The sequence below is a fragment of the Stenella coeruleoalba genome (assembly GCF_951394435.1).
Source record: "Stenella coeruleoalba genome assembly, chromosome: 7".
Taxonomy (NCBI): Eukaryota; Metazoa; Chordata; class Mammalia; order Artiodactyla; family Delphinidae; genus Stenella; species Stenella coeruleoalba.
Window position 1 is genome coordinate 15,225,993 of NC_137153.1, and position 24,620 is coordinate 15,250,612.

Consider the following 24,620-nt stretch of genomic DNA (forward strand, 5'->3'; position numbering starts at 1 on the left):
GGGGGAAAGACAGTTGACTATGTATTCTCTAGCTTTATAAACCAGTCCTATGGGGTTACAACACTTAGTGAAAAAAAAATTGTCACAGTTACTATTATTTGGAACTTTCTGAGCTGCAGACACAAGCAATTGATATTTCAAGCCCACAGTTTGAAAAATAAAACCCAGAATTGAAGAGATGAACATTCTTTCCAATTCTTTATGGCTTTAGTCTCTTTATGGGAGAACTAAAGAGAAACTGAAACATCTGAGAATACGTGATGTTTTGAGCATTTCACGCTAAAGCATCCTGCCTTAGAAGAGGACAGATTGTTTACCATGATGACACAGGCAGTGAAGCAGGCTTTAAGTTGATTGTTTAATATTAATTATTTTAAAAGGAGGCCAAAGTGGAAGAATATAAAAGGACTATTCTAGAATACCCTTGGAGGCTCAGAGAAATAACTCAAAATTAAAAGGGTACTGGGATCTTGATTCTTCCCACTGTGAGCCATGTGCCAGTGAAATATGATTATCATTTTAAAGCGATTTCATTTCTCTCTGCAGTTTGATGAGGCTTGGGTTATTTTAAATTCACCTAACAATAAAAATGGTAGCTGCTTCCTGATCTCTCAGGCACAGAATTCATGTATATATATGATATCATTTTATTCTCATAACAACTTTTCTAGTTAGACATTATTACCTATGTATTACAGATGAAGACACTAAGGTAAAGAGGTTTTTTCCCAGGCCACTCAGATATTAAATTTATAAGCCAATATTTTATTTTTATTTTTTTATCTTATTTATTCTATTTTTTTAATTAATTAATTAATTAATTTTTGGCTGCATTGGGTCTTCGTAGCTGTGTGTGGGCTTTCTCTTGTTGCAGCAAGCAGGGGCTACTCTTCATTGTGGTGTGTGGTCTTCTCATTGCGGTGGCTTCCCTTGTTGCGGAGCACAGGCTCTAGGCACGTGGGCTTCAGTAGTAGTGGCACGCGGACTCAGTAGTTGTGGCGTGCGGGCTCTAGAGTACAGGCTCATTAGTTGTGGTGCACGGGCTTATTTGCTCCACGGCATGTGGCATCTTCCCGGACCAGGGCTAGAACCCGTGTCACCTGCATTGGCAGGTGGATTCTTAACCACTACACCACCAGGGAAGTCCCTATAAGCCAATATTTTAAATCAAATTAAACTTCCCACTGAAAACACTAGACAAGGTTAAAAAGAAAAAACTGTGCATCAGAGAGCTAAAAACACAGTGAAAAGTCACATGGCTAAGATCTAAGACAAGGAAACTTACAGAAGTGAGTTTCCCTTAAGGATGGCAATAAACTTCAGAGTACCAGCTGAGAGGTTAACAATCTGTGTACAAGTTTTGAAAGCTTTATGGATTTTAGGGGGACAAAAAGGCGTGAACTCCTATGAGGTGGTCTGAGATCGCAAAGAATTACAGCTGCTGAGTAAGAATGAAACAAATACAGAAGTCTTAGCAGGAAGCTAAGCATAGCTTGGAATTGTCTCCATTTCTGAAACTGGAATAAAATAATCACAGATTGCTAGCAACCTAGCTCTCTGATAAAAGCAAACATACATTAAACTCCTGCTATTCCCACACAAGCTTGTTTCTCTTCCATTCTTTTCAAACTTGGTTAATGGTAACAAAATCTTTACATTTCTCAGCTGGAAAATCTTTGATAACTCTTGACTCCTCTTGTATTCCACATATCATATCCTTCCAGTTGGTCCTACCTTATAATTTTATCCATAATCCAACCACATCTCACCATATCCTCTTCAGCTCCTCTGGTACAACCTACTGCTAGGCATTACCTTTGGAATACTCATTGGTCTTCTATTCATTTAATTAAATTCTACTTATCTTTGTGATCTTGGTTTAAGCATCATTTCCTCAGGAAGCCTTACCTATTCTATCTCATTCTGCAAAATCCTGTTACAATATTTATCAAATTTGTATCTCATTAACAGCACTTGTTACAATTGTATTTTTTTTTTTTGCGGTACACGGGCCTCTCACTGTTGCCGCCTCTCCCGCACAGGCTCCAGACGCGAAGGCTCAGCGGCCATGGCTCACGGGCCCAGCCGCTCTGCGGCATGTGGGATCCTCCCGGACCGGGACACGAACCCGTGTCCTCTGCATCGGCAGGCAGACTCTCAACCACTGTGCCACCAGGGAAGCCCATGTAATAGTATTTTTAATAAGATTAATCAATCAATGTCTATCTCTGACTTTATAGGATCTTATATTTAAGCAAAACTCATGACTGTTGCATGTGTTTTAATAGCCCCAGAAGTAATCCAGAGCACCCACAGTAAATAACTGGATAAGTATTTTTGAAATGAATTAACTAAATATAGTGATGGAGAGGTCAAACATTATACACCAGAGAGTGTCCAACATTTTCATCCTTCTGTCCTTCTGCCCAAGTTAGGAGTGATGCTTATGAATAATCAGGGAAGAACCTAGAACAAATATTTAGAAACGGGAAAATCAGGATATAGAAATCTGAAAGAGAAAATTAAAGCAAAGTTATATGTCTGAAAATCGTCATTTAATGGTGGAACTGGAGAATTGTCAATTAGAATGTGATGGGTGCTTTTTTAGCCAGACCTGATTGCAGTGGTGTCTACGTTCAGTGCTTACATAAATTAGGACTTAGTAGGTATGTCTGTTCAATGCTTGCTAGTTGTCAGTGGTAAGTTACATATTGTTTGCCTGTTTGTATATGAAGGGTTAATACAGGGTTATAGGTGTGGGATAGGAGGTGGAGGGATAGGACAGGTGGAGAAGGAGGACTCCAGTGAAAGTAGATGACAGGCAGAGTGAAGTAAGTCAGAAAGAGAAAGACAAATATCATATGCTAACACATATATATGGAATTTAAGAAAAAAAAATGTCATGAAGAACCTAGGGGCAAGACGGGAATAAAGACACAGACCTACTAAAGAATGGACTTGAGGATATGGGGAGGGGGAAGGGTAATCTGGGACGAAGTGAGAGAATGGCATGGACATATATACACTACCAAACGTAAAACAGATAGCTAGTGGGAAGCAGCCGCATAGCACAGGGATATCAGCTCGGTGCTTTGTGACCACCTAGAGGGGTGGGATAGGGAGGGTGGGAAGGAGGGAGATGCAAGAGGGAAGAGATATGGGGACATATGTATATGTATAACTGATTCAGTTTGTTATAAAGCAGAAACTAACACACCATTGTAAAGCAATTATACTCCAATAAAGATGTAAAAAAAAAAAAGTAGATGACAGGGATAGATAGTGTAGTCATCTGAGGTTTCTTAACTCTCATCGTTATACAAGTTTGTTCGTTTCATCTACAAAATTTATTTTTATCATAAAGTCACTCAGTTTTACTAAATGCTTTCAAAATGCTGTGCTCAAAACTCATGCTAATTGTTATAACTTCTATGGAAACTGTCTATTCTCATGGGTAGTAGTTTACTTCTTTATAGTTTTGACATCAGCTTATTTCAACTGAAAAATCTAAAAGGCCATAACACAGCTAATTAACTCATTGATTTGTAGCTTCTTAATGACTTGTTTATTTTAAAGAAAACTAATTAAGCATTTCAGAAACATTGAAAATTACTTAGAATAGACTCAATAGTTCTATTATGTGTCCAGTGCCCAAGATAATTAAATGAAAATCATCATAGTAGAATGGCTGAAGCTCCAGATGGACAGCCAGGAGGCTTACATTTTGTTCTAGTTTTGTCATTAACTAGTTGCTTCACGTTGGGCAAGCCAGATATTCTTTAACCAGTATAAAAATGGAGACTTAAAAGTGGTACACATTTTTCACAGAAAATTGCAGTAAAACAAATGACATATTCTACACATATGTTTCAAAAAATGTCAAATTCTTAAGCCAATGTTTGGATTTTGCCTTTGATAGCATGATTCTTTTGGTCAGGGATATTTTTAATTGAAATAAAGAGAAATTCACTCAAGCTAATTAATGTAAAAGGGCCCTGAATGGTATAATAGTATCTCATGAAATCCAAGTGTAGAAAATACCAACAAACTCAGGAAATACTGAGCACCATAAAGAAAAAATCTGATGGACCCATCCTAGCTTATGAATTCAATTCATGGTTGAAGTCACCTTAGTAAGAGAAGTTCAAAGTCATATTGCAAATGTATAATTATAGGGCCCCTAACTGACACACTTGTTTACCACTCTTCCTTAAATAACTTCTTATTCAGGACATTTAGTTTTCAGAAATCAACTACTGAATGAATATTTAAAGCAATTCTGGTTTTATATTGTCTTTAGTTTAATAGTTTTATTTCAGTTCTGGTATTCTAGCAAGATTTTAAATAATCAAAAGAAGTCTATCAATTGGTATAAATTCAGTGAACACTTCTAGGAGGAGGGGCTGCTGAAATAGTAGTCCAGAATTTCAGGCAGAAAAAGACGGAATAGACATACAAGAGAAAATATCTTAGAACCTGTGGTGTCATGGGAAGGACAGAGACTAAAGGAATTGTTAGTGTGTCTGGAATAGAGACAGAAAGTGTCAACGTAATAACAAATGAGGCTGGAGACGGCTGTAGGTACCTAATCATGCAGTGCCTCATGGATCACATTTTGGACTTCTGTCTTTACAGCTCCCATTTGGAAACAACTCCTGCGGTCAAAGTGAGAGCTGAGGATAGTGTGAGTAATTTTGATCGCAGTGGGGTTGGATAGAGTAGAATAATCTAAGAGATATATATATCACTGATAAAATCCATAAAATTTAGTGATGGTTTGGTACTGGTTGGGAATGAGGAAAATGTTTCAAGCGTGATTGCAATGATTTTAAAAATGCTTATTTAAATTTTTTGACACACCTCCCTTCAAAGGGTGGAGCCTAATTTTCCTCCTCTTGAATGCTGCCTACACAATGTAAATTCTTGATGACATGAATTCTGTAGTTTGATCATAAAATGCATTGCTACTTCCACCCAGCTCTCTTCTGGGTCATTCACTCTTCCCTCAGCCACTCAAGTAGCTACATGGAAGAAAATGAGAGCTTCTACCAATAGGATTCACGAACTTGCCAGTCATTTGACTGAGCCAACTTGAAATCAGATTCTCTTCACCAGTCAAGCCTTCACGTGGCTGCAACCATGGCTGACATCTTGACAGTAACCTGACGAAAGATTCTGAGCTAGAACATCTACTTAAGCTGTTCCTGAATTTCTGACCCATGCAATGAACATTCATTGTTGTTTTAACGCACTAAATTTCAGGATAATGTGTTATACAGCAGTAGTTAAGTGATGTCGACCCAGCTTTCTGGCTAGAGCAACTGTATGGATGGAAACATCATTCACTGATATAGGACAGCGGGAAAAGGGGGACCAGCTTTGAGAGTTACGATAATGTGTTCAATTTTGGACCTGTTGAATTAAAGCATGGTTTTAAAACATCTAAGAGACACATATCCAATATCATAGGTTATCTATATTGAAAAACAGAAATTTGCAATGATATTTTACTGGATGGTTTCTTTGAAAACTTTTAGTAAGTATGCTGGCACCTAAGGGCCATCACACTTGCCACCCCTTCTACCTAAACCAATCTCCTCTAGATCCCACTGTATGGCTCCCTCGTCACCTTCAAGTCTTCACTCAAAAGGTCTCCTTGAAAATGTCTTCCCTTCTGCATATACACACTGCTATATATAAAACAGATAACTAATAAGGACTGACTGTATAGCACAGGGAACTCTACTCAATACACTGTAATGACCTACATGGGAAAAGAATCTAAAAAAGAATGGATATATATATATGTACAACTGACTCCCTTTGATATAAAGCAGAAACTAACACAACATTGTAAATCAACTATACTCCAATAAAAATTAATTAAAAAAAAGAAAATGTCTTCCCTTCTCACATTTTCTCTCTTCCCTATCTGTTTCTGCTTTACTTTTCTCCATAAAACATATTATTAGATAAAATACTATTCATTCACTTATTTATTTTTATGTTTTCCTCTACTGGAAGATAACTTCTTAAGAGCAGGGATTTTTGCTTATTTACTATTATACCCCCAAATCCTGGAACACTGATTGAGATATTATATAAATATACTGAGACATTATATAAAACCACTGAGATATTATATAAGTATTTTTGGAATAGAGGAGTAAAAATAGTACTTGAAATATATCATGAGACGGATAGGGCTTCCCTGGTGGCACAGTGGTTGAGAGTCCGCCTGCCAATGCAGGGAACACGGGTTCGTGCCCCGGTCCGGGAAGATCCCACATGCCGCAGAGCGGCTGGGCCCGTGAGCCATGGCCGCTGAGCCTGCGTGTCCGGAGCCTGTGCTCTGCAACGGGAGAGGCCACAACAGTGAGAGGCCCGCGTACCGCGAAAAAAAAAAAAAAAAAAAAAAAAAAGAATTGTGCTGCTCTCCTGAATCTTATTTGACAAAACACCACTTAGACCTTTAAAATGTGCATAAAACTTTTTAAAAAACACATTCTCGGGCTTCCCTGGTGGCTCAGTTGTTGAGAGTCCGCCTGCTGATGTGGGGGACACGGGTTCGTGCCCCGGTCCGGGAGGGTCCCACATGCCGCGGAGCGGCTGGGCCCGTGAGCCATGGCCGCTGAGCCTGCGCGTCCGGAGCCTGTGCTCCGCAATGGGAGAGGCCACAACGGTGAGAGGCCCGCATACTGCAGAAAAACAAAAACAACAACAACAAAAAAAAAAACACATTCTCTAAATTTCATTTTAATCTATTAATCTACTGTATTTCATAAAAATACAGTAAAATAAGGGGAAAAAAGCACCGTAATCCCACAAGCCAGAAATGAGTGATACAGAAATCATCCTTTTACTTGAGATGTTTAACTGAGTTATATTTACAAAGGAAACAATACAGCAGAAGTAGTACTGCTTTATTTTGATCTAATTGTGCTTGCATGAATGCTTACTAATAAAATGCATTTTTATAAATCCCCAAATCAATAAGATTGAGGGCATAAAACCATGATATTTTTAAAGCACCAGTCTCTGAGTCTCTGAACCTGAAAAGAATATTAAAGTGGAGCCATGCTAAGGTTGTTTTCTGTAATAATATTGAACCAGCAGAGCACCGACTTATTCAGATTATGGTAGATATTCCCTTTTGTGTGACTACAAATGTTTATGTTAATGTCACCTTTCAATGGAATGTGTTCTGACTTAAGCATATTTGAGTTATTGGACATTTCTCTTCCTGTGGTGCAGGAAGCCCTACATTTGTCTGTTCGTTACATTCCTTTAAGGAGAGAGGAATGGCACAGAAAAAAGAAGGGAATCAAACAATAAAGCAAAAAGGAGTTTATAATTGGAAGTGGTAAGGAAAGGTAAATATAGCAGTGAGTATAGTGTTGTTCAATTTCCCTCTAGCGAAAATTAGACTACACATCAAGGTTTTTATTGGATTATATTCTTTTTAAAAATTAAGAGTGAGAAGAGCTTAGCAAGATACAATCAGTGACTGTACATCATACTTAAAGCTAATATTCATCTGAGGTTATATACACCCTTCTCCCTCTGCCTCACCTCCATTCTTTCTTCCCGTTTCCACCTTCCTTCTACTTAGGTGCCTAAACTATTTTGGGCAAGACATTTACAGTTTCCCAGGAAACAAAAGGATTGTAAAAGCTTCTAGATTATAGAAGTTATTTCCTCTTCCTGTAAGAACATGTTTTCCTTTAATCAAGCATAACAAAATCTCTGGAGGTAATGCCTCCTAGGAAAAGACTACCTATTTTCAAGATTGAAAAGAAACGGGTCAGAGATGTGAGTGGACACACCTACACTGCCACACATGGTGTTCATGTATAGAACCCTGAGAAGAGCAAAAAGTTTGAAAGTGGGTCTCATTCTTATATTTTTTGATGAAACTATTCATTAAAAAAAACTTACTGTGATTCTAGCTGAATGAGCCACATTTCACCTTTTAAAGAATGATGTGATCATTCCTTTTTCTAGTGTAGAAGAGCCTAAATCACTGTGCTCTTTTGGAAAAATAAGCAGTTAATTTGAATTAGGTGATGTGGGCTCTACCTCTGACTTTGCCACCTAAATGAGCGAGGCCTGAATAAAGATCATGTCCTAGGCTTCATCCCACTCCTCTGCAGAGTGATGGGGGCTTTTGCTCTCACGGGGCTGGACCGACTCTTCCAAGAAAGCTGGGAGCACAGCCTGTCCAGTACCAGAGGTAATGTGGACTCAGCTATATTCTGTGTTTTGTAACCGTTAAATCAGCCTAAACCTGTCTGCTTCGTCGTTCATCTTTATCTCGACTAATGACCTTGTCTCCTACTTCAAAGAGATAACTGAGCATGCAACTGAATAACAAAATCACAATTCCCGTCTCTACCACCTGTCACATTCTGCCTCCGGTCCCAGAGAAAGACTTAAGACTTCTGGTTCAAAAGCTACCCCTCAACGACTGCTCTTAAAACTCTTCCTTTTCACCTCATCAGTGACTTTGCCCTTTCTCTTCTGAACCTCTCTTGTGTTTTCCTAAGCATTTCCTAATCTACTGACTTCTTTCTTCCAGGGTGTGAGCAAGCTCAAATCTCCTTTCATTGTAAAAGCAAAATTAAACAAGCAAATGAAGAAGTGCCTGCCACATCTCTGTCCACTGTTACTTCCTCATACAGTATAGCCTCTTCTAAAAAAGGGAATCTATATTTTTCTTTAACGCACAATTCAATCTTCTAACATAGCGGTACATGTATTTTTGTATCAAAAGGCTATTTATAATCTTCCACATTTCTTTTGGTTTTTATGGCATTTGATATTATTGTGTTATTGATCATTCTTTTATTTCCAAAACTTTTCTTTTTGGTTGTCTGACGCACTCCGTGTTAGTTCTCATTTTTCTCTTATCATAATCCCCATCCTTTTTTTTTTTTTTTTTTTTTTTGCCAGTACCTCTCCTTCTGCTCATCCCTTAGAAGCTGGTGTTTTTAAGACAGTGCTTTTCAAATCTGAATGTGCTTTATGACTCATCTGCCGGGCTGGATAAAATGCAGATTCTGACTCAGTAAGTCGTGGTGAGTTTGCAGGTCTAACAGCCTCTCAGGTGATGGTTATTCTTCTGGTTAAAGGACCACATTTTGAGCAGCAGTGCCCTCGGCAGGGAAGGACTTTTTGACATCTGCAAGCCCCAGTGGATTACAGGTGTGCTGTGGTAGCCACAGCTCAGCCTGCAGTGTGTGAGATGGTGCAGCTAGAGCCAGGCTTGAGGACTGAGAGTCACCAGGCTTATTTGTTTGTACAATGAGATGAAACATCCATGTGTGCTCAAGTATTAAAAAATGTAGGAAAACCTTGCCCCAGAATTCTAGCCATCCAATCTTATCTAGTCCCAGGTCTTGTGTTCTCACCTCTGTGCTGAAGTTTTCCATCAGCTGGATATCTCATAGGCATTACATTCACCATACATATCTGGAACTTAACTTATGATACTTTTCTACATGGCCATGCCTCTTCTTTTATGCCCTATTCTTGTCGTGGCACTATTTTTCACCCAGTTACTAAAGGTATAAATATGAGGCTTATCCTAGACCATTCTCTCTGATCCTCCACGTCCAAGCAGCGGACAAGACTTTTTTTTTTTTTTTGGTCATTTCTCATATTGCTTCTTTCTCTCCATATTTGGGATGTCCTATTGCATTAACCGTTTTCTACTCTCCCTGAGGCCAGTTTTTCCCTTCCCCACTGTGAACATACTTTCTGTTAAGTTCTCCATATTGCTTCCTTTTTTTGGATAATAGTTATACTTTATTTGTATACTGGAATATTTATTCTTATCACATTCAACCATTCTGCTTGAATATAAGCAGCATAATGTGTTGTAGAAAAATAATAAATTTCCCCTTTCTCTTGAGAAAAAATCAAGGTAATGATCTCAAGTTGTGCATTTTTCTACAAATATTAGGATTGAAAAAATAAGAAAAAGGGGGTAAAAATAAAAATAATGCTAAACACTGAAAATTAGAAGAGTCAACCATGATATCTACTATTTAGAATAAGCTGATGTTTAGAAACATTTGAAAAAGTTTTGGAGATTTTCAGAGGTCTTAAGTTTTCTTCAGTGTTTGCAGTAACTTTAACTAACCTGCAAAATTATCAAAGTGTTCCCTTTTTTCTATATAATAATTTGGAAATGATTCATATTATAAAAAAGATATACAACCCCAATTTTAAAAATTAATGTTTGAAAAACAATTAATTTTGGCAAAAAGTAAAAGGTGGTATAGTTGAAACATTTTGAGAAACATTTTAAAATGGAAACTTCTTGGGACTTCCCTGGTGGTCCAGTCGTTAGGGCTCGGTGCTTTCACTGCTGTGGCCCCGGGTTCAATCCCTGGTTGGGGAACTAAGATCCCACCAGCTGCGTGGTGTGGCAAAAAAATAAAATAAAATGGAAACTTCCCTTTATTCTGGAAAATTATATAAAAAATATGACCTACATCCCCTCCAGCCTTGTCTGTCATCCCGCGCCTGACATATAATGTAGCTTCCAGTCACACTGAACCAGCTGTGGTTCCTACATTTTTAATGCTGGTTTGTGCATACATCTTTGCACAGGCAGTTGATTCTGCCCAGATCACCTTTGCTTCTCACTTTGACAATTCAATTCAAGGACCACATCTTTTGAAAAGTTGTCCTACCTCCACGCTGCACCCCCCCACTAACAATTATGTGCCCTCTTGTGCGCTTAGTGAATCCTATGTTCTCATTAAAGCAGTTCTCTCTCTCTCTCTCTCTCTCTCTCTCTCTCTCTCTCTCACACACACACACACACACACACACACACACACACACACGTATTATCACTTTCCTGTGTATCTCTCGTCTAGACAAGTGCTCTCCAAACTTCTATAATTGCCCACTCCGAAACTTCAAAAATATCCAAACATGCACTTCCAATAAATGTATACATTATTACGTATATGCTTGCATGTATACGTATTGATAAATATGTTCCTTGACAATATTTTACTCATATATATGCATATTACTAGTAATCTATATATCAAATTTGCCTGAGGCTTATTTTATTTTTATCAATTTTTATTTTTTAAAACATAGTGATTCAATATTTTTATAGATTGTACTTCATTTGTAGTTATTATCAAATATTGGCTCTATTCCCTGTGCTGTACATTACATCCTTGTATCTTATCCATATTACTTCTTTAGTGATATTTCTGAGACACAGTCTGATCATGCTCCTTTCCTACTTGCAATAATTCCCTTTGGCTTCACTTGAAAGACTGAGTTCCATACCGGTGAACGTAAAATATGAGCTGGAGCCTCTGGACCTCCCTTCGCATGCACTTCCAAAAAGCCAAACATGCCACTTCCATTTGCAACTTAGTGGCCGGAACTTGGCCACATGGACACTCAAAGCTAAGAGTGAAACTGAGAAATCTTTAACTTCTTGGAAATGCCTTTAAAGATAAGCCTCTTCTTCTTTTCTGATAGCTGGAAAGCAGCTATGATTTCTGAAATCAGAGCATCTATCTTGGATCTCAAGGAAGAAATCCTACGTTAAGAATGACAAAACAAGAAGATAGAAAGATCAGTGAACTCCCATTCCAGATGTGGTCTGGTTGCTTCCATGGTTTTTCTTTTCCTTTTTTTTTGAAAGAAAAACAAATCTTTCTTAAACCAATATTATTGTGCACTTTCTGTCAGTCACAAATGAACCTAATCTGAACTAACACAGCTATAAAGGGCTAGTCTGTTTATCCCTTGTTTATTTTCCTGCCACTCAACATCTTTCACATCTACCACTACAATGGATTTTAGAAAAAAAAATAGCTTCTTTGAATAAAGGCTACTGATATTAGGTGAAGTGAGAAATTAGAGCTGTAATCCTAAGTACATATTTTCTCTTAAGGAGTGATTAGTGCGTTTCTGACTGTGTTCGTTTAAAAAAAAAAATGTATTCCATAGATGGATACAGCTTTACCCATTACATTTTTAAAGTAGCATGTTAAGTACAATCACTCAGTGTATAGAAAAGCCACCCAGCCCTTCAAAGACAGAGCTGAGATCTGACCCTGAGTCATCTTTCTCTAAATTCCTTCTTGTTTTCACATGTGCACACAAGTGCATGCACAGAGAAGACTGAGGCAAGAAAAGTTAGTTTAGAAACCATCTAAAATAAACTAGCTCTTTCCTGTAGAGGTATAAATCTCATCTTCTTTTACTACTGTATTTTTGAGCTTGAATTTTCATATGTTCCAGGAATTTGAATTTTTTTCATACTGATTAAGATTTTCCGATGTAATTTTTGCTGTAAGTTGACGTATATAACCGTACAAAAGCACACAAAGAATGTCATACACTTTGGCCTTTTGAAGTAGAGCAAAATTTTAAGTTTACATATTATTATTTAGGGGGAGATAGTTAGGCTACACATAAAACCTAATTCTCTATATAATCTCAGTAGGCACCAACTGAGGTCTGCAGTAGATTCTGTGTCTTTGATGATACATACCGTATTTAAGATTTGTAGGAAGAAAGAGATAAGCCCAATTTCAGGAATTTAAGAGGGGAAAAAAAGATTTCATAATCTTTTAAAGGGTTTTAAAGTTTTTAGAAAGAAGCAACATGAGGCAGAAGGGAGATTTCTAATGGTTTTATCCATATAATCCTCTGCTACCTCTATTCTTCCCAATAAATAAAACAAGAGGCAAGAGAAAAACACGGAAGGTGCATTTCTTCTTACTAGGCAGTACTATACAAAGTTGGGTCCCTTAGTGTTTTAATAGACTAAAGGTAATTCTCTTCTTAAATAGGAGCAATTTAAGAACTGGTGGAAAATATCATTTAATGTATATTAGTGTTTTATTATTTTATAATAAGAAAGGAATTTATAGAGATAGATTGCTTTTAAGTTTTTCATTACGATTTTATCATGTGTCATTCTTCTTTCCCTTGTCAGGAATGTAATTGTTTATAAAACTATGAAAAGTCATAACTCTCTCCTTTTCTTGGATTTTTGTTTTATTTGATCTACTAATAATTAAGTTTCAGTACTCAGACTTCGGATACACATTTAAATGATACAAATTAAAAAAATATATGTATAGTGATATCAACAGAACTAGTGAATACAAAGTAGCTTATGTGAATATTCTCTTCCCTCATAAGCAAGTGATAACAATGAAATATTTTGTTTAGAGAAAACTATTATTGGAATAAATATTTGCGGATGTTTTCTAACACGCTACAATAGTCATATAGATTTTCCCCAGGAAGTTAGTTCTAAAACAACATAAAGCATGAATTTATTAGACAGGAAAACTTGGGGGGCCCATGGTTGAGATGTTACTATCAAGTTTGCCGTATCCTCCATTTCACATGGAGACTGGCCCGTTGTCTTTTCTAAGGATGCTTTTTCTGTCTGAAACACTCTTCCCTCTTTCTTGCCCACTCACATTCCATCAACTGTTCACGGTCCATTTAAATTCTCTGCCTCTTTATAAAAATTTTATACTCCTCTGCATTCCAAAAAAGATATTTTCTTTTCCCAGTATTTATAATTGTTACTATTTTGGGTAGTTGTTCATGATTACATTTTCAACAATTGCCAGCAAAAAAGAAATTGTCAATCAACCACCCTTTATAGAGTCTCTTGGGCTTAAAACATTAAATGTATGTGAGTAAACAGATTAAAGGCAAAAATAAATATTCTGTGATATCAATGGTTCTCAGTTTATCTAGGGAATTGGAAACGTGTCAGTGATTCTGATCCCAGAACTGTGAGAGGTGCCATAATAGAAATTCAAACATTATGCATTGAGAATATGCATTATTTATTTGATTATTATTTAGAATGGTCGTTTAATTATGTCTTCTTTTTTCACTGCAGAGATCTTACAAAAAGTAGATAATTAAAAATTATATGTTGCTTTAAAATATATTTTATATACGTATATATGTATTTTATATATACATGAAATAGTTATTTGCTACAACCATTTTTATATTAAGTGCTATTCCCTTTTTCCAATGTTTAAAAGAAGCTATCATGACATGGAAGCTCAGTACTGCTTCATTTTGTAGAGGTGGGGATAGATCCCAGATAGGAACAAGTGAGACATAAGTAAGTAGTGAGGAAATGGAAAAAAACGTAGAAGAATATTTTCTGTGAAAGAAAAGAGAGATAAGAGGCAAGTGGGTAAATATATTACCACAGACAAATAAAATTGGGACTAAAGAGAAAAAACAAAGCACCAAATCTCTCACTAATTTTCCTCCTAAATGCTAGAAGGAAAGAAAGACAGCATAGTATTTTTATTTATGCCTAGAATTATTTATTTGAAATTGTAAATCTGCTTTGGGGGGGTGGGGAGAAGTGTTTCATTTCAGAAATGAGTGAGCCCTGTCAGTGTGCAAGACACTCTTTTAAGCCCTGGTGATAGAACTAGAAATATATTACTGTCGCTGCCGTCCAGGGCTTCACAGTTTGAACTAGAGGCAGTATTCAGGCCATTACCACAGCCCTGGGACATATGCAATAATAAAGGTACTGTATTCCTGGAAGCACAGAGGAGGTATCCTCACCTAGACTTGGGGGAGCTCAGAGAAGGATTCTTCAAGAAGGTAAAGTGAGTTGAGTAGAAATTAGCCAGACAGATAGAATGCATATGGTCCTCCCAGGCATTTGATGGATGGTATTTGAGTGGTTGTTTCATCAACGTTCACATCATTTATCTTCCCCCAATTCCCCACCTTAAGTATTGTATGGCCAGTATGAACCAAACCAAAGCAAAACAAACCAAAGCAAAACAAAACCAAACAGCAAGATAAACATCGTTTTCTGATGATTTGCTGACACCTTACTGCCAATTAATAATCATTCCTACTTTCTTTTCTATTAGTAGCATTTTACTTGTTACTCTATTTTCTTTCAATCAGTTTTTTTGTTTTATGTGGACCATTTTTTTAAAGTCTTTATTGAATTTGTTACAATATTGCTTCTGTTTTATGTTTGGGTTTTCTGGTCGTGAGGCATGTGGGATCTTAACTCTCCGACCAAGGATCGAACCTGCACTCCCTGCATTGGAAGGTGAAATCTCAACCACTGGACCGCCAGGGAAGTCCCAATCAGTTTTTATTTTAATGGTAACATTACTCTCAGCTTTTTGTACATATCCCTGAACTCCTGAATTGAAGAATATCCAGACCTTATGTCAGTACTAACTGTTGAGATCCTTTCTATAACAACTATAAATTTAACTTTAAAAAGGAATTTGAACTTTTTCATTTATCTTACTTTGAAAACAAAAGAAAGTCAACAGAGTCTAAATCATAGAAAAATAAACTGTAAATGATATTATCTCCAAGATTTTGTTTTTTAAAAAATAGTTTCATGAAATTATGAAAGTCATTGAACAGTGATGTTGGTAGAGGCAACTGTGATTTGAAATTTATTGATGGAAGCCTAGTGGCTTCTGGGAACTTTATGTACTTATAGAAAAAGATGTCACTAAAGTTTCCTAATGCTTTTAGGATTAAATTATCTTAAACGGTGTCAACAGATAAATGATTGCTTTACTTCTAGGTCATGACTCCAAACAATGAAACTATACAACTATAGTCTAAGTATCATAAAAAGTAGCAACCTTTACACCATGCATTCTCAAGAGGGGTGTTATCAACCCAAGGAGGGTGGGTGAGTTTTATCTTGGGGGTGAAAAATCTTATTCTTCTTACATATAAAGCACAAATCTATCTCTATCTCTATGTATCTATGGCTATATACTACACATGAGCAAATATACAATGTACTGTGATATTACAATTTCATGCAGGCAATTAGAAAAAAAAGTCTAAAAATATCTTTAAAGGGCTCCTTAGGAGGCAATGATGGGGAAAATAAGTTGAGAAATAATGCATTATACAATAGAAATCTCAATTTCTCATGGTGATAAGGAGAAGCAAATCTATCACTTTTCCACTGGGAGCTGCCAATTTATGTCTGTTTTACAACTTCTCAGAGCTGGTAACATCTTCTGAGGCAATTTATTTGATCTTATAGCCTTTATGGTATCTTGAACACAAGATTCTCTTTCCACTCCAAGTAATAACACAGGTTGAAATAAAATTCAAATCTAGAGTTACAGACAGATAAACAGAGATGACAGGTAGGTAGGTGTCATCTCAGTGCGGATCTGTTGTTTTATCAAGCATCTACTCCACGCATGACATTGAATTAAATATTATGGCAGTAAAACAAGATCAGAAACAATCCTATCCTCATGGGAGTTACAATCAAGAAGGAGAGACAAGACTTGCATGAAAATCTAAAACACACATTTGAAGGTGATGTCACGTCCCCCCCTCTACGGTGGCATATTATAGAAAGTTGAGATTCTGCTTCTCTAGCACATTGCACACTGCCTGGAAATGCAGTCATTGCTCCATAGACTTTTATAAAGTTACAAAGAGATTCAGGTAGACTGCTACAGGCACCCTGCAACTGGAGTATACAAGCTTCATGCATGGAGCAACCACATGGAAAATATTATCAATTCAAACTGTGTCTCAAATAAAAAACACACTCTCCACAAGCAGGATGGTCATTTTAAGTGAAGAAGCAAGCATGAAAAAAAAGGGAAACAATACAGAAACAAATATTTGGGGAGAGGGAGCACATGTGCCCAAAGGAAGTTTCCTATGTCCAGGAGAAAACAGAATGACATTTTGTTTTTTATTCATTAAAATTATTTGATAAACATTTTCCTTTTCAGGTAAAAAGGTCCTTATTGCTGGAAATTTTAACGTTTACAGGATGACTACCTGTTATAGATTTTTTTTTTTAATATTTAGGCTGCAACGGGTCTTAGTTGCGGCACGCGGGCTTCTTAGTTGTGGCATGTGGGATCTAGCTCCCAGACCAGGGATCGAACCCAGGCCCCGTGCATTGGGAGCGCAGAGTCTTACCCACTGGACCACGAGGCAAGTCCCTGTTATAGATACTTTTGAGAGATTTTCAAATTTAGGTACAATATTGGATGGACTAGTTACCTCCAATGTAAGCCCAACCAACCTATATTGGCAATGTTTGTAAAGTAGTATCAGAAATATCTCAGGGTCTATAAATCCTAATTGGTTATTTTTGTCAGTGTGTAAATTTTGCATGCACTCCTAGAGAATGCTTCATCGTTTGCATTGGAAGTTATTCCATGCAATAAACTATCTCAGAGGATGTTAATAACCTTTCCACTTTATGCTATTCTTAATTGTACCACTGAGGTTACTGCTTCTGTGCATCAAATTGTCTGAGAGGTACTGGCAATACTTCCTCCTAAAAATATCTCTAGTATGGAGATTCTGAAAGAATTTCAGAAATACACTGTAATGGAGCTGCTTTTTTTATTTTATTTTTTGCTATTGCTTCCTCTTCTGACAATATCTGAGGATTTCAAACTCTGTTCTTAAAATGTGTGTGGTTGCCATGCAGTTGTTTGAATAGCTTCATTTTCTGGGATGAAAGAGCTCATTCTATTCACACACTCTGTTTGTTACTAAACAGTTGGTCCTGTCTTAGAATGCCTGCCTTCACTCCAGAATCAGTTCTCGAAGCTAACTCGCTTATCTCTCTTCTTGATGCATTTTTCCAACAAGACAAAGCTACAGCTTTCTTCTAGTGGAGAAAGACAAACCACCCATGTTTCAAAATGGACATCTGCATACACAGGAGTTCATTTTCAATAAATACAGTTAATCCAAGTATAACGCTAATCATTTGGCGAAGAGTTTAAGAGACAGGTTTGGTGGGAAAATCAAGGAGGATTCATCCAATATGCTTCATGTAGTAAGTAAAAGTTAAAGATGCATCTTCTCCAAAATAATTCCCTAAAAGTCTCCTGAGAAAACTTAAGTTTTTAATCATCCGTGACTGTGGACTAGTTTATGAGATTAGTTGAAATTAGAGCATTCAAAGGCTCTATAGAAAAGGGATAGATATATGCTATTGATAAGAGCAAGTCCTTGGGATCGACAGTATAAAATTATGATAAATCTATGACTTTGTCACTTATTTATGACCAGTCGCACCTCCACAGTTTAGCTCAGGACTCTCTCTGAGTACGTTTCTGTGCCCTGCTCTAAATATTCTACCTTCATCTCATATAAATATTTTTTCTGTTTCTTGTTCTTTGCACACAGTGTGATCACCTTTGTAACAGTTTAACTGTTCAGTCTACAGTTCAAGCATTGTCTCTGTTTTCTCAGCTGACAGCAGGATACCCAGATCTACTGCTACCATCTCAAACTCAAAACCAAGTTCACTGTCCCCTTTTCTTCCAACAATCCAAATCCTCTACCTGATTTTCTTTCTTTAAAGAGATCATATTTTGATGAAAAATTCAAACATGATCTCCAAACTCTAAAACAAGCAGATTGTCCTTTTCTTCTAGTAGTCTTGTCATTGTTGTCTGTTTACATAGTTTTTTACTATTACTGATGATTATTAGCAATCTTATGATTAATTGTAATTTTGAGGTAAACTCACCTCTGAAAGAAAGGGATTTATAGAGATATTGAGCCCAGTTACCAGACCATTCCTATACTGATAACTATCCAGTTATAATTAAATGATTTGCTTCTAAATTTCATCCATATTCCATTATGAAAGGAAGCTGCAACTCCACATTTTGGCTGGTTTATTATTGTAGTCAGCTCAATAGTTGTTGCTAGCAGAATATGATTTTAAACCATAAATTGGAAATCTTTCAACTGAATTTGACCATCACCATTCCCTTAGCACATGATAGGCTTGTATCATTCCTATTGCATAGAATATTTTCTTTATATCTCATTTCTGCCCATTGAACAAGCATCTTATAAGATCCAGCACAAGTACCAACCCTCTGGGGAACTTCCCTATTTCACATTGCCTAAAACATTGCTGTTTCTGTTTGTCTTTTGTCACTGGACCTTTGTATTTTCTTTCCTGCTAGACTCTAAGTTCCATGATGAGAAAGGGGATAATTTCCCAATCATCCCTAGCCAAACTGTACCTAGCACAAACATGTGTGCACAGAATGTGATGAGGAAATCTTGTTGAATTGCTTAACATTACACGTTAAACACATATTTGGTGATTGACTTGCCTCAGTACATAGTTGTGTGATCAAGGGAGAGAAAAATTACATACAAGAGGAAATATTTAAAAGCTGTTTCCTGAATCTGCAGAGCAAACTGCTTGAGGCATTGACTAGAGAACTGGGCCACGATCCTTCTACACTTAGGAAAGCATATGATTATTTATAGATACAAAGGGAAGAAGCATATATTATGTGTAGCATAATTTAAAAACACTATGTAGAATCCTGCTACAGTACCTACATACAAGAAATCATCATAATAATGACTTTATCCCCTGAAGTACATTTTCTTCAAAATCTTACATAAGAAAATAGACCCAACATTAAAAAGAATTTTCCCCATCCTCCAAAACGTACCAAAAGCAAAAAATAAGAAATTCTATGCCAAAATGTTTTTCTTAGGCTTTGAAGTAAATCAAGAAAACATTTTGTTTGTGATTATCATAAAGTATGAAATTCATACATTCAGTGTTTTGACACAATATACCATAATTTATTCAAATAGCAAGTCTGTGTTGGTATCAAACTATAAAGATGAAAAACAAAATTGTATGTTGTGAAAATAATTAATTTAGATGAAATATTTTTGGCAGTTCTCCTGCTTTTGGAATTTGTTCTGTAAGCTCTTCATAATCATCACTTATTTACATTTCAAAGAAAGCTGAACACTGGTGTTTTGTTCTTTATTTTATTAGTATGAGAAGTAGAATCCAAAAGCCATAGGAAAATTTTTTCAAAAAACAGCAATATCTGAGCAAAATGTGAAAATTTTAAAAACTTCACTACTAGGAAAGGTAGATTTTTTATGTCTGTGTCTGACTTGTATTTATTAAAAGAATTCACCTCTTTAATAAGTTCCCTTTAAATATTACATTTCTAATACCTGATGTATTCTGATAATGAATACTCCTAATTATAGTATAGCAGTAAATGTTTTTGTTTTGCTGTTTTTGCCTTAATAAAACTCATTTACTGGGGTTTCGCTTGTGGCGCAGTGGTTAAGAATCTGCCTGCCAATGTAGGGGACACAGGTTCGAGCCCTGGTCCAGGAAGATCCCACATGCCGCGGTGCAACTAAGCCCATGCGCCACAAGTACTGAGCCTGTGTGCCACAACTACTGAAGCCCACGCGCCTAGAGCCCGAGCTCTGCAACAAGAGAAGCCACCGCAATGAGAAGCTTGCATACTACAATGAAGGGTAGCCCCTGCTCGCCTCAACTAGAGAAAGCCCACGCGCAGCAACGAAGACCCAATGCAGCCAAAAATAAATAAATTAATTAATTAAAAAAAATAAAGTGGTACTGACTTGTAGAATCTCTGTGGGGAGAGAAGCTTCCTAATTAAAAAAAAAAAAACTCATTTACTAAAATGTAGAAATTATGCCAAGATAGAAACTAAAATATTATCTGTGGACTTGCAATAATAGTCTACGAAAGCACTATAAATTTTTATAGTAATGTTGCACTGATCAAATTTTGTACTAGTAATAGCAACAGGAACTCTCATATATTACTGATAGGAGTTTAACTAGGTAAAACTACCTTAGAAAACTTGCAGTATCTACTAAAGCTAACCATACTCATATCCACCCTATATTCTAGCAATTCCTCTGCCTAGTGAAACTCTTGGACCCAACTCATATAGTCCCCAAAATGCACGTATTCACATGTATTCACCAAAAAAAGGCATGATCAAGGAGGTTCATAGCAGCACTAGCCAAAACCCAAAAAAATACCCAAATATTCCTCAGTAGGACAATGGGTAGATTGTGATGTCTTCATATAATGGAATACCATACAGAAATGAGAATAAACAAGCTACTGCTACATGCTATAACACAGATAAATCACATATGTTTCATAAAAATAAAGCAGACTCAAATAAGTATATAAAGTTCAAAAGCAGGAAAAAGTTTTATTGTTCCATAAGTCAGGATAGAGATGATTTTGCAGCAAAGTAGTGCTTGGGAAAAGATATGGTGGTAAGAGGGGGCATGGTGAATGCTCGTGTGATGCTGACAATTCTACTTCTTGATCCGTGGTCTCTTGACATGGTGTTACCTTTGTGCCACTTTATTTGGAACTCTGTTGTTTGCACATTTTTCTTTGTGCATTTATATCTCAATAAAAATTTTTAAAACCTTAAACCTATGGGAAAAAAACGCTTCTACTAGTATGTTATTTAATTAAAACTTCATATATGGTTTCTGGTTGTTGTTCTTACTTCCAAATTTCCCTGGAAATAATATTTTTCAATTAAAAAGATATATTTATGAATTTAAACAAAATACTTTTTTGACTTTAGTTTTTCCTTTACATGTTTCCTTTTTTGCTCAATACCTCACGAATAGGCTTAGCGAACAAAAAATGGTCTCCATAAAGAAACTGTATTTTGCAAGATATTTCCAGTAGAGGGAGCTTCACTTTCTAAAGGAAATTTCTATAGAAAATTTTCCTTCAAGGACCATCACTAAAAAATAAAAATACTTAATTTTTTTATGTATGATTAAAGTTCTTCATAGAGTGATGGCTACTAAGACCAGTCTAAGATAGAGAAAACTTTTTTTCGATTTGTGAACGAAAAAAGAAAAACTTGATGAAGAATATATGTATCACCAAAACTTCTATATTGGGTATGTCTTTTTCAAGTGATTACATTTTTAGACTATTCATAAAAAGCATTTTAAACTAAATTATTTAATATTAATGAAGATAAATTCTAAGAATATATCATAACAAATATTATGGTGATTTGCCATTATACAAATTTGACCTCATCGATCAAAATATTTTAGTTATTAACATTAAACTTTCTAAACCTAAGTATCTATCAACTAAGCTCTTCTGATTTCTTTGAAAAAAATAAATATGTGTATTATCTAAGATATTAAGAAATAATTATGGTAAAATAATTTATCTTATGACATGAATTTTGTACTCCTTTCCATACAATTTACATAAATGTAAAAGCTCTACATTCTTTGCTTTGGTCACTACGTATGAAACTTGTAACAATTGTAAAGTTACAAAAATTTACTGTCATTAAAATATTTTTCACTGAAAATATTCTGATTTACAATGGTTTCAACACCTCACTTCAGAAAAAATGGATAATTTCAGAAATATAATAACCTTCACAACTAGTTCCTGTTACTAAAGGTAGTTATTATGGGATATGCTATGTTTTTCTAATGTGCCTAACGATAAAAACTTGACATAGCAACCCAGAAAAGAATATTTACATATTTCAAATGGAAACCATTATACAAATAACTTAGTTACTCTCATTATTTGATTTCAATCTTCTTGAAAGTCTTGTGAGCCAAAAAATGGAAATTTTAAGGTAATTATAATAGTAAAGTAAAATTTATATTGTTGGTTCAAAAATCCATGAGCAGTATCTTGCTTATACATTGTTTGATGAAGAATGGGGGTTAAATTACTTGATCTGTGTTTAGTCTCTCTTCTCTTTTAATTAAAAAGAAAAAAAAAGAAAGCCTACCAAATATGACTGGATATGATAAGAAAATGACACATCATAGAACAATTTTACCATTCAATAGGTTTCTTATTACTTTCTCCAAAATAATTATTCTTGGCATAGAACATATCTGGTGATTTATTTATTATTTTGCCTCCATGAACCAGGCTCTTTAGAAAATAGTACTTGCAAGGCCTTTATTATTCTATTCATTTGAACTTAACCTCTAGATATATCAACAATGTTCAGAATATCTCTGATCACTAAATGTTTATGCTCTAGATTTTTTTTTGTCTTTTAAAAAGTAAGTAATGTTCCATTTCTAATTACTAAATGTTTTGTAACTTTCACAAAAGAGAGTAACACCCAGAATTTATAATTCACTTAGAAAAAAGAAACACTTAAAGCAATTTGAGAAGGTAGACCTAGGCTTTGGAAATATTTTTTTGCTAGGGTAACCTCAGCTGCAAATAATATAAGATGCCAGTTACTAAAATACATTAATTAGTGAAAACAGAGCAAAGTTATATGTTGTAGAGGTCTCAAGAGATAGACTGCTAGATACCTTTAGATAGAAAACAATACGATTTAAGGGACACTTTCAACAAGTCAACTTCGAGTTGCATTCTTGGTTTCATCCATGACAAGTAGTTGCAAGGCTTGAATGAGTTCTCCAACTGTTAAATACAAGTGGACTCACCTGAGTAGCAGTGCTGCTTCCCAGAAGTAAAATCCCGAAACTAATGTCCGAAAGTGTCTCACGTAGGCCATGATACGGAGGGAAAGATTCACGACTCTGAAATGAGTCTTAGCCAAGGCATGGGGAAGGAGAAAGCCGGGAATGAGAGTGTGCAGTCTAACTGCGTGTGGTGTTGGTGGAGAGCAACGCCTGGAAAGCTTCAGCACCTGAGACAGCTCCCCGCGATCCGCGGAGACCCTCTCTTTCAAACACTTGAAATTCCCTTTCGACCCCTTCTCTGAGCAGGAGCTGAAGGGAGAGTCACAGGATTACACATGTGCAGGTGATTTATACAGTGACAGCGGAATAACGGATGAGATGAGAAGTCTGAGGTGCCTAGGTTCTGGGCAGCAGTTCACGGGAGCTCTAGCGGCAAAAGAAGAATGCTAGTCCTTTCCTGACTCAGACCCACGACTGGAGAAAGAGCAACAGCGGGAGCAAGGATGCGTCTGCACCTGCTCCAAGCGCCGCCCGCCCGAATCCCACTGTCCACCTTTGGGTAAACCCCGGGCCACTAGCGTGGCAGAGGGAAGCGGGGGCGGGGCCAGACGACACGGTCTTGCCAGCCAATCACAACCGCACAGCGGGGCAGAGTGACAGGCCACTCACGACGGTAGGCGGTGCTTAGCTAGCCAGGCTTTTAAAAAAAAAAAAGAAAAAGAAAGAAAAAAAAGGCGTTGAGTAACTGGTGCAGAGCCTAAACCGCAACTGGAAGGAACTGGGGGAGGGGAAGCCTCTGCGCTAAGAACTGGGGGAGTCAGCAGCATTTATGGATTAGGTAGCAGAATCGCGCTAGAGGGACCCTCCATTGTTCCCTTCCGGGAGAAGGCGCAATTTAGTAATAAAAGGTCTTTTCGGATGTGACCCTGTCTCTTTGACCTTACATCAAAATGCAAGAGTCAACAGTAAACCCAGACCCTTGGAGAGGTCTAGGGAAGAGCAGAGAATGTGGTGCTGAAAACCAGCGGAAGAGGAGAATCAGCTGCTTCTAGAATCGTCTCACAACCCTGGCCGGCTTCTGGCCGGGAAACGTTGTTGACTAGAGTCAATTGAGTTTCCTTCAGTGACAATACGGGTTCTAAAAAGATGAAGGTGGGAAATCTAAAGAGATGGCTTCTGAGGGGACAACGCTACACACACACACCCGTTTTTTCTTAGGCGTTTTCCATATCTTAACATTACGCTCCAGGGAGAACGACAACTAGGTCATATGGTTCATCTTTTCTTCTGCCATCCAACTC

The 24,620-nt window shown here is 36.7% G+C and overlaps 1 protein-coding gene across 2 annotated transcripts in view; it reads right to left on the bottom strand.

The window, feature by feature from the left end:
• GLRA3 (glycine receptor alpha 3) overlaps positions 1 to 23,636 on the bottom strand; it is a gene marked incomplete at its 3' end in the record, with an annotated part of 156,881 nt that extends 133,245 nt beyond the window's left edge. Inside the window, exon 1 of one of the 2 annotated variants that reach the window (XM_079926057.1) lies at positions 23,341 to 23,636. In XM_079926057.1, the coding sequence (XP_079782183.1) occupies positions 23,341 to 23,411 (71 nt within the window). In that variant the 5' untranslated portion in view covers positions 23,412 to 23,636. The remainder of the gene's footprint in view (positions 1 to 23,340) is intronic. The other variant, XM_079926056.1, reaches the window with a different exon arrangement.
• Positions 23,637 to 24,620: the final 984 nt, after the last annotated feature.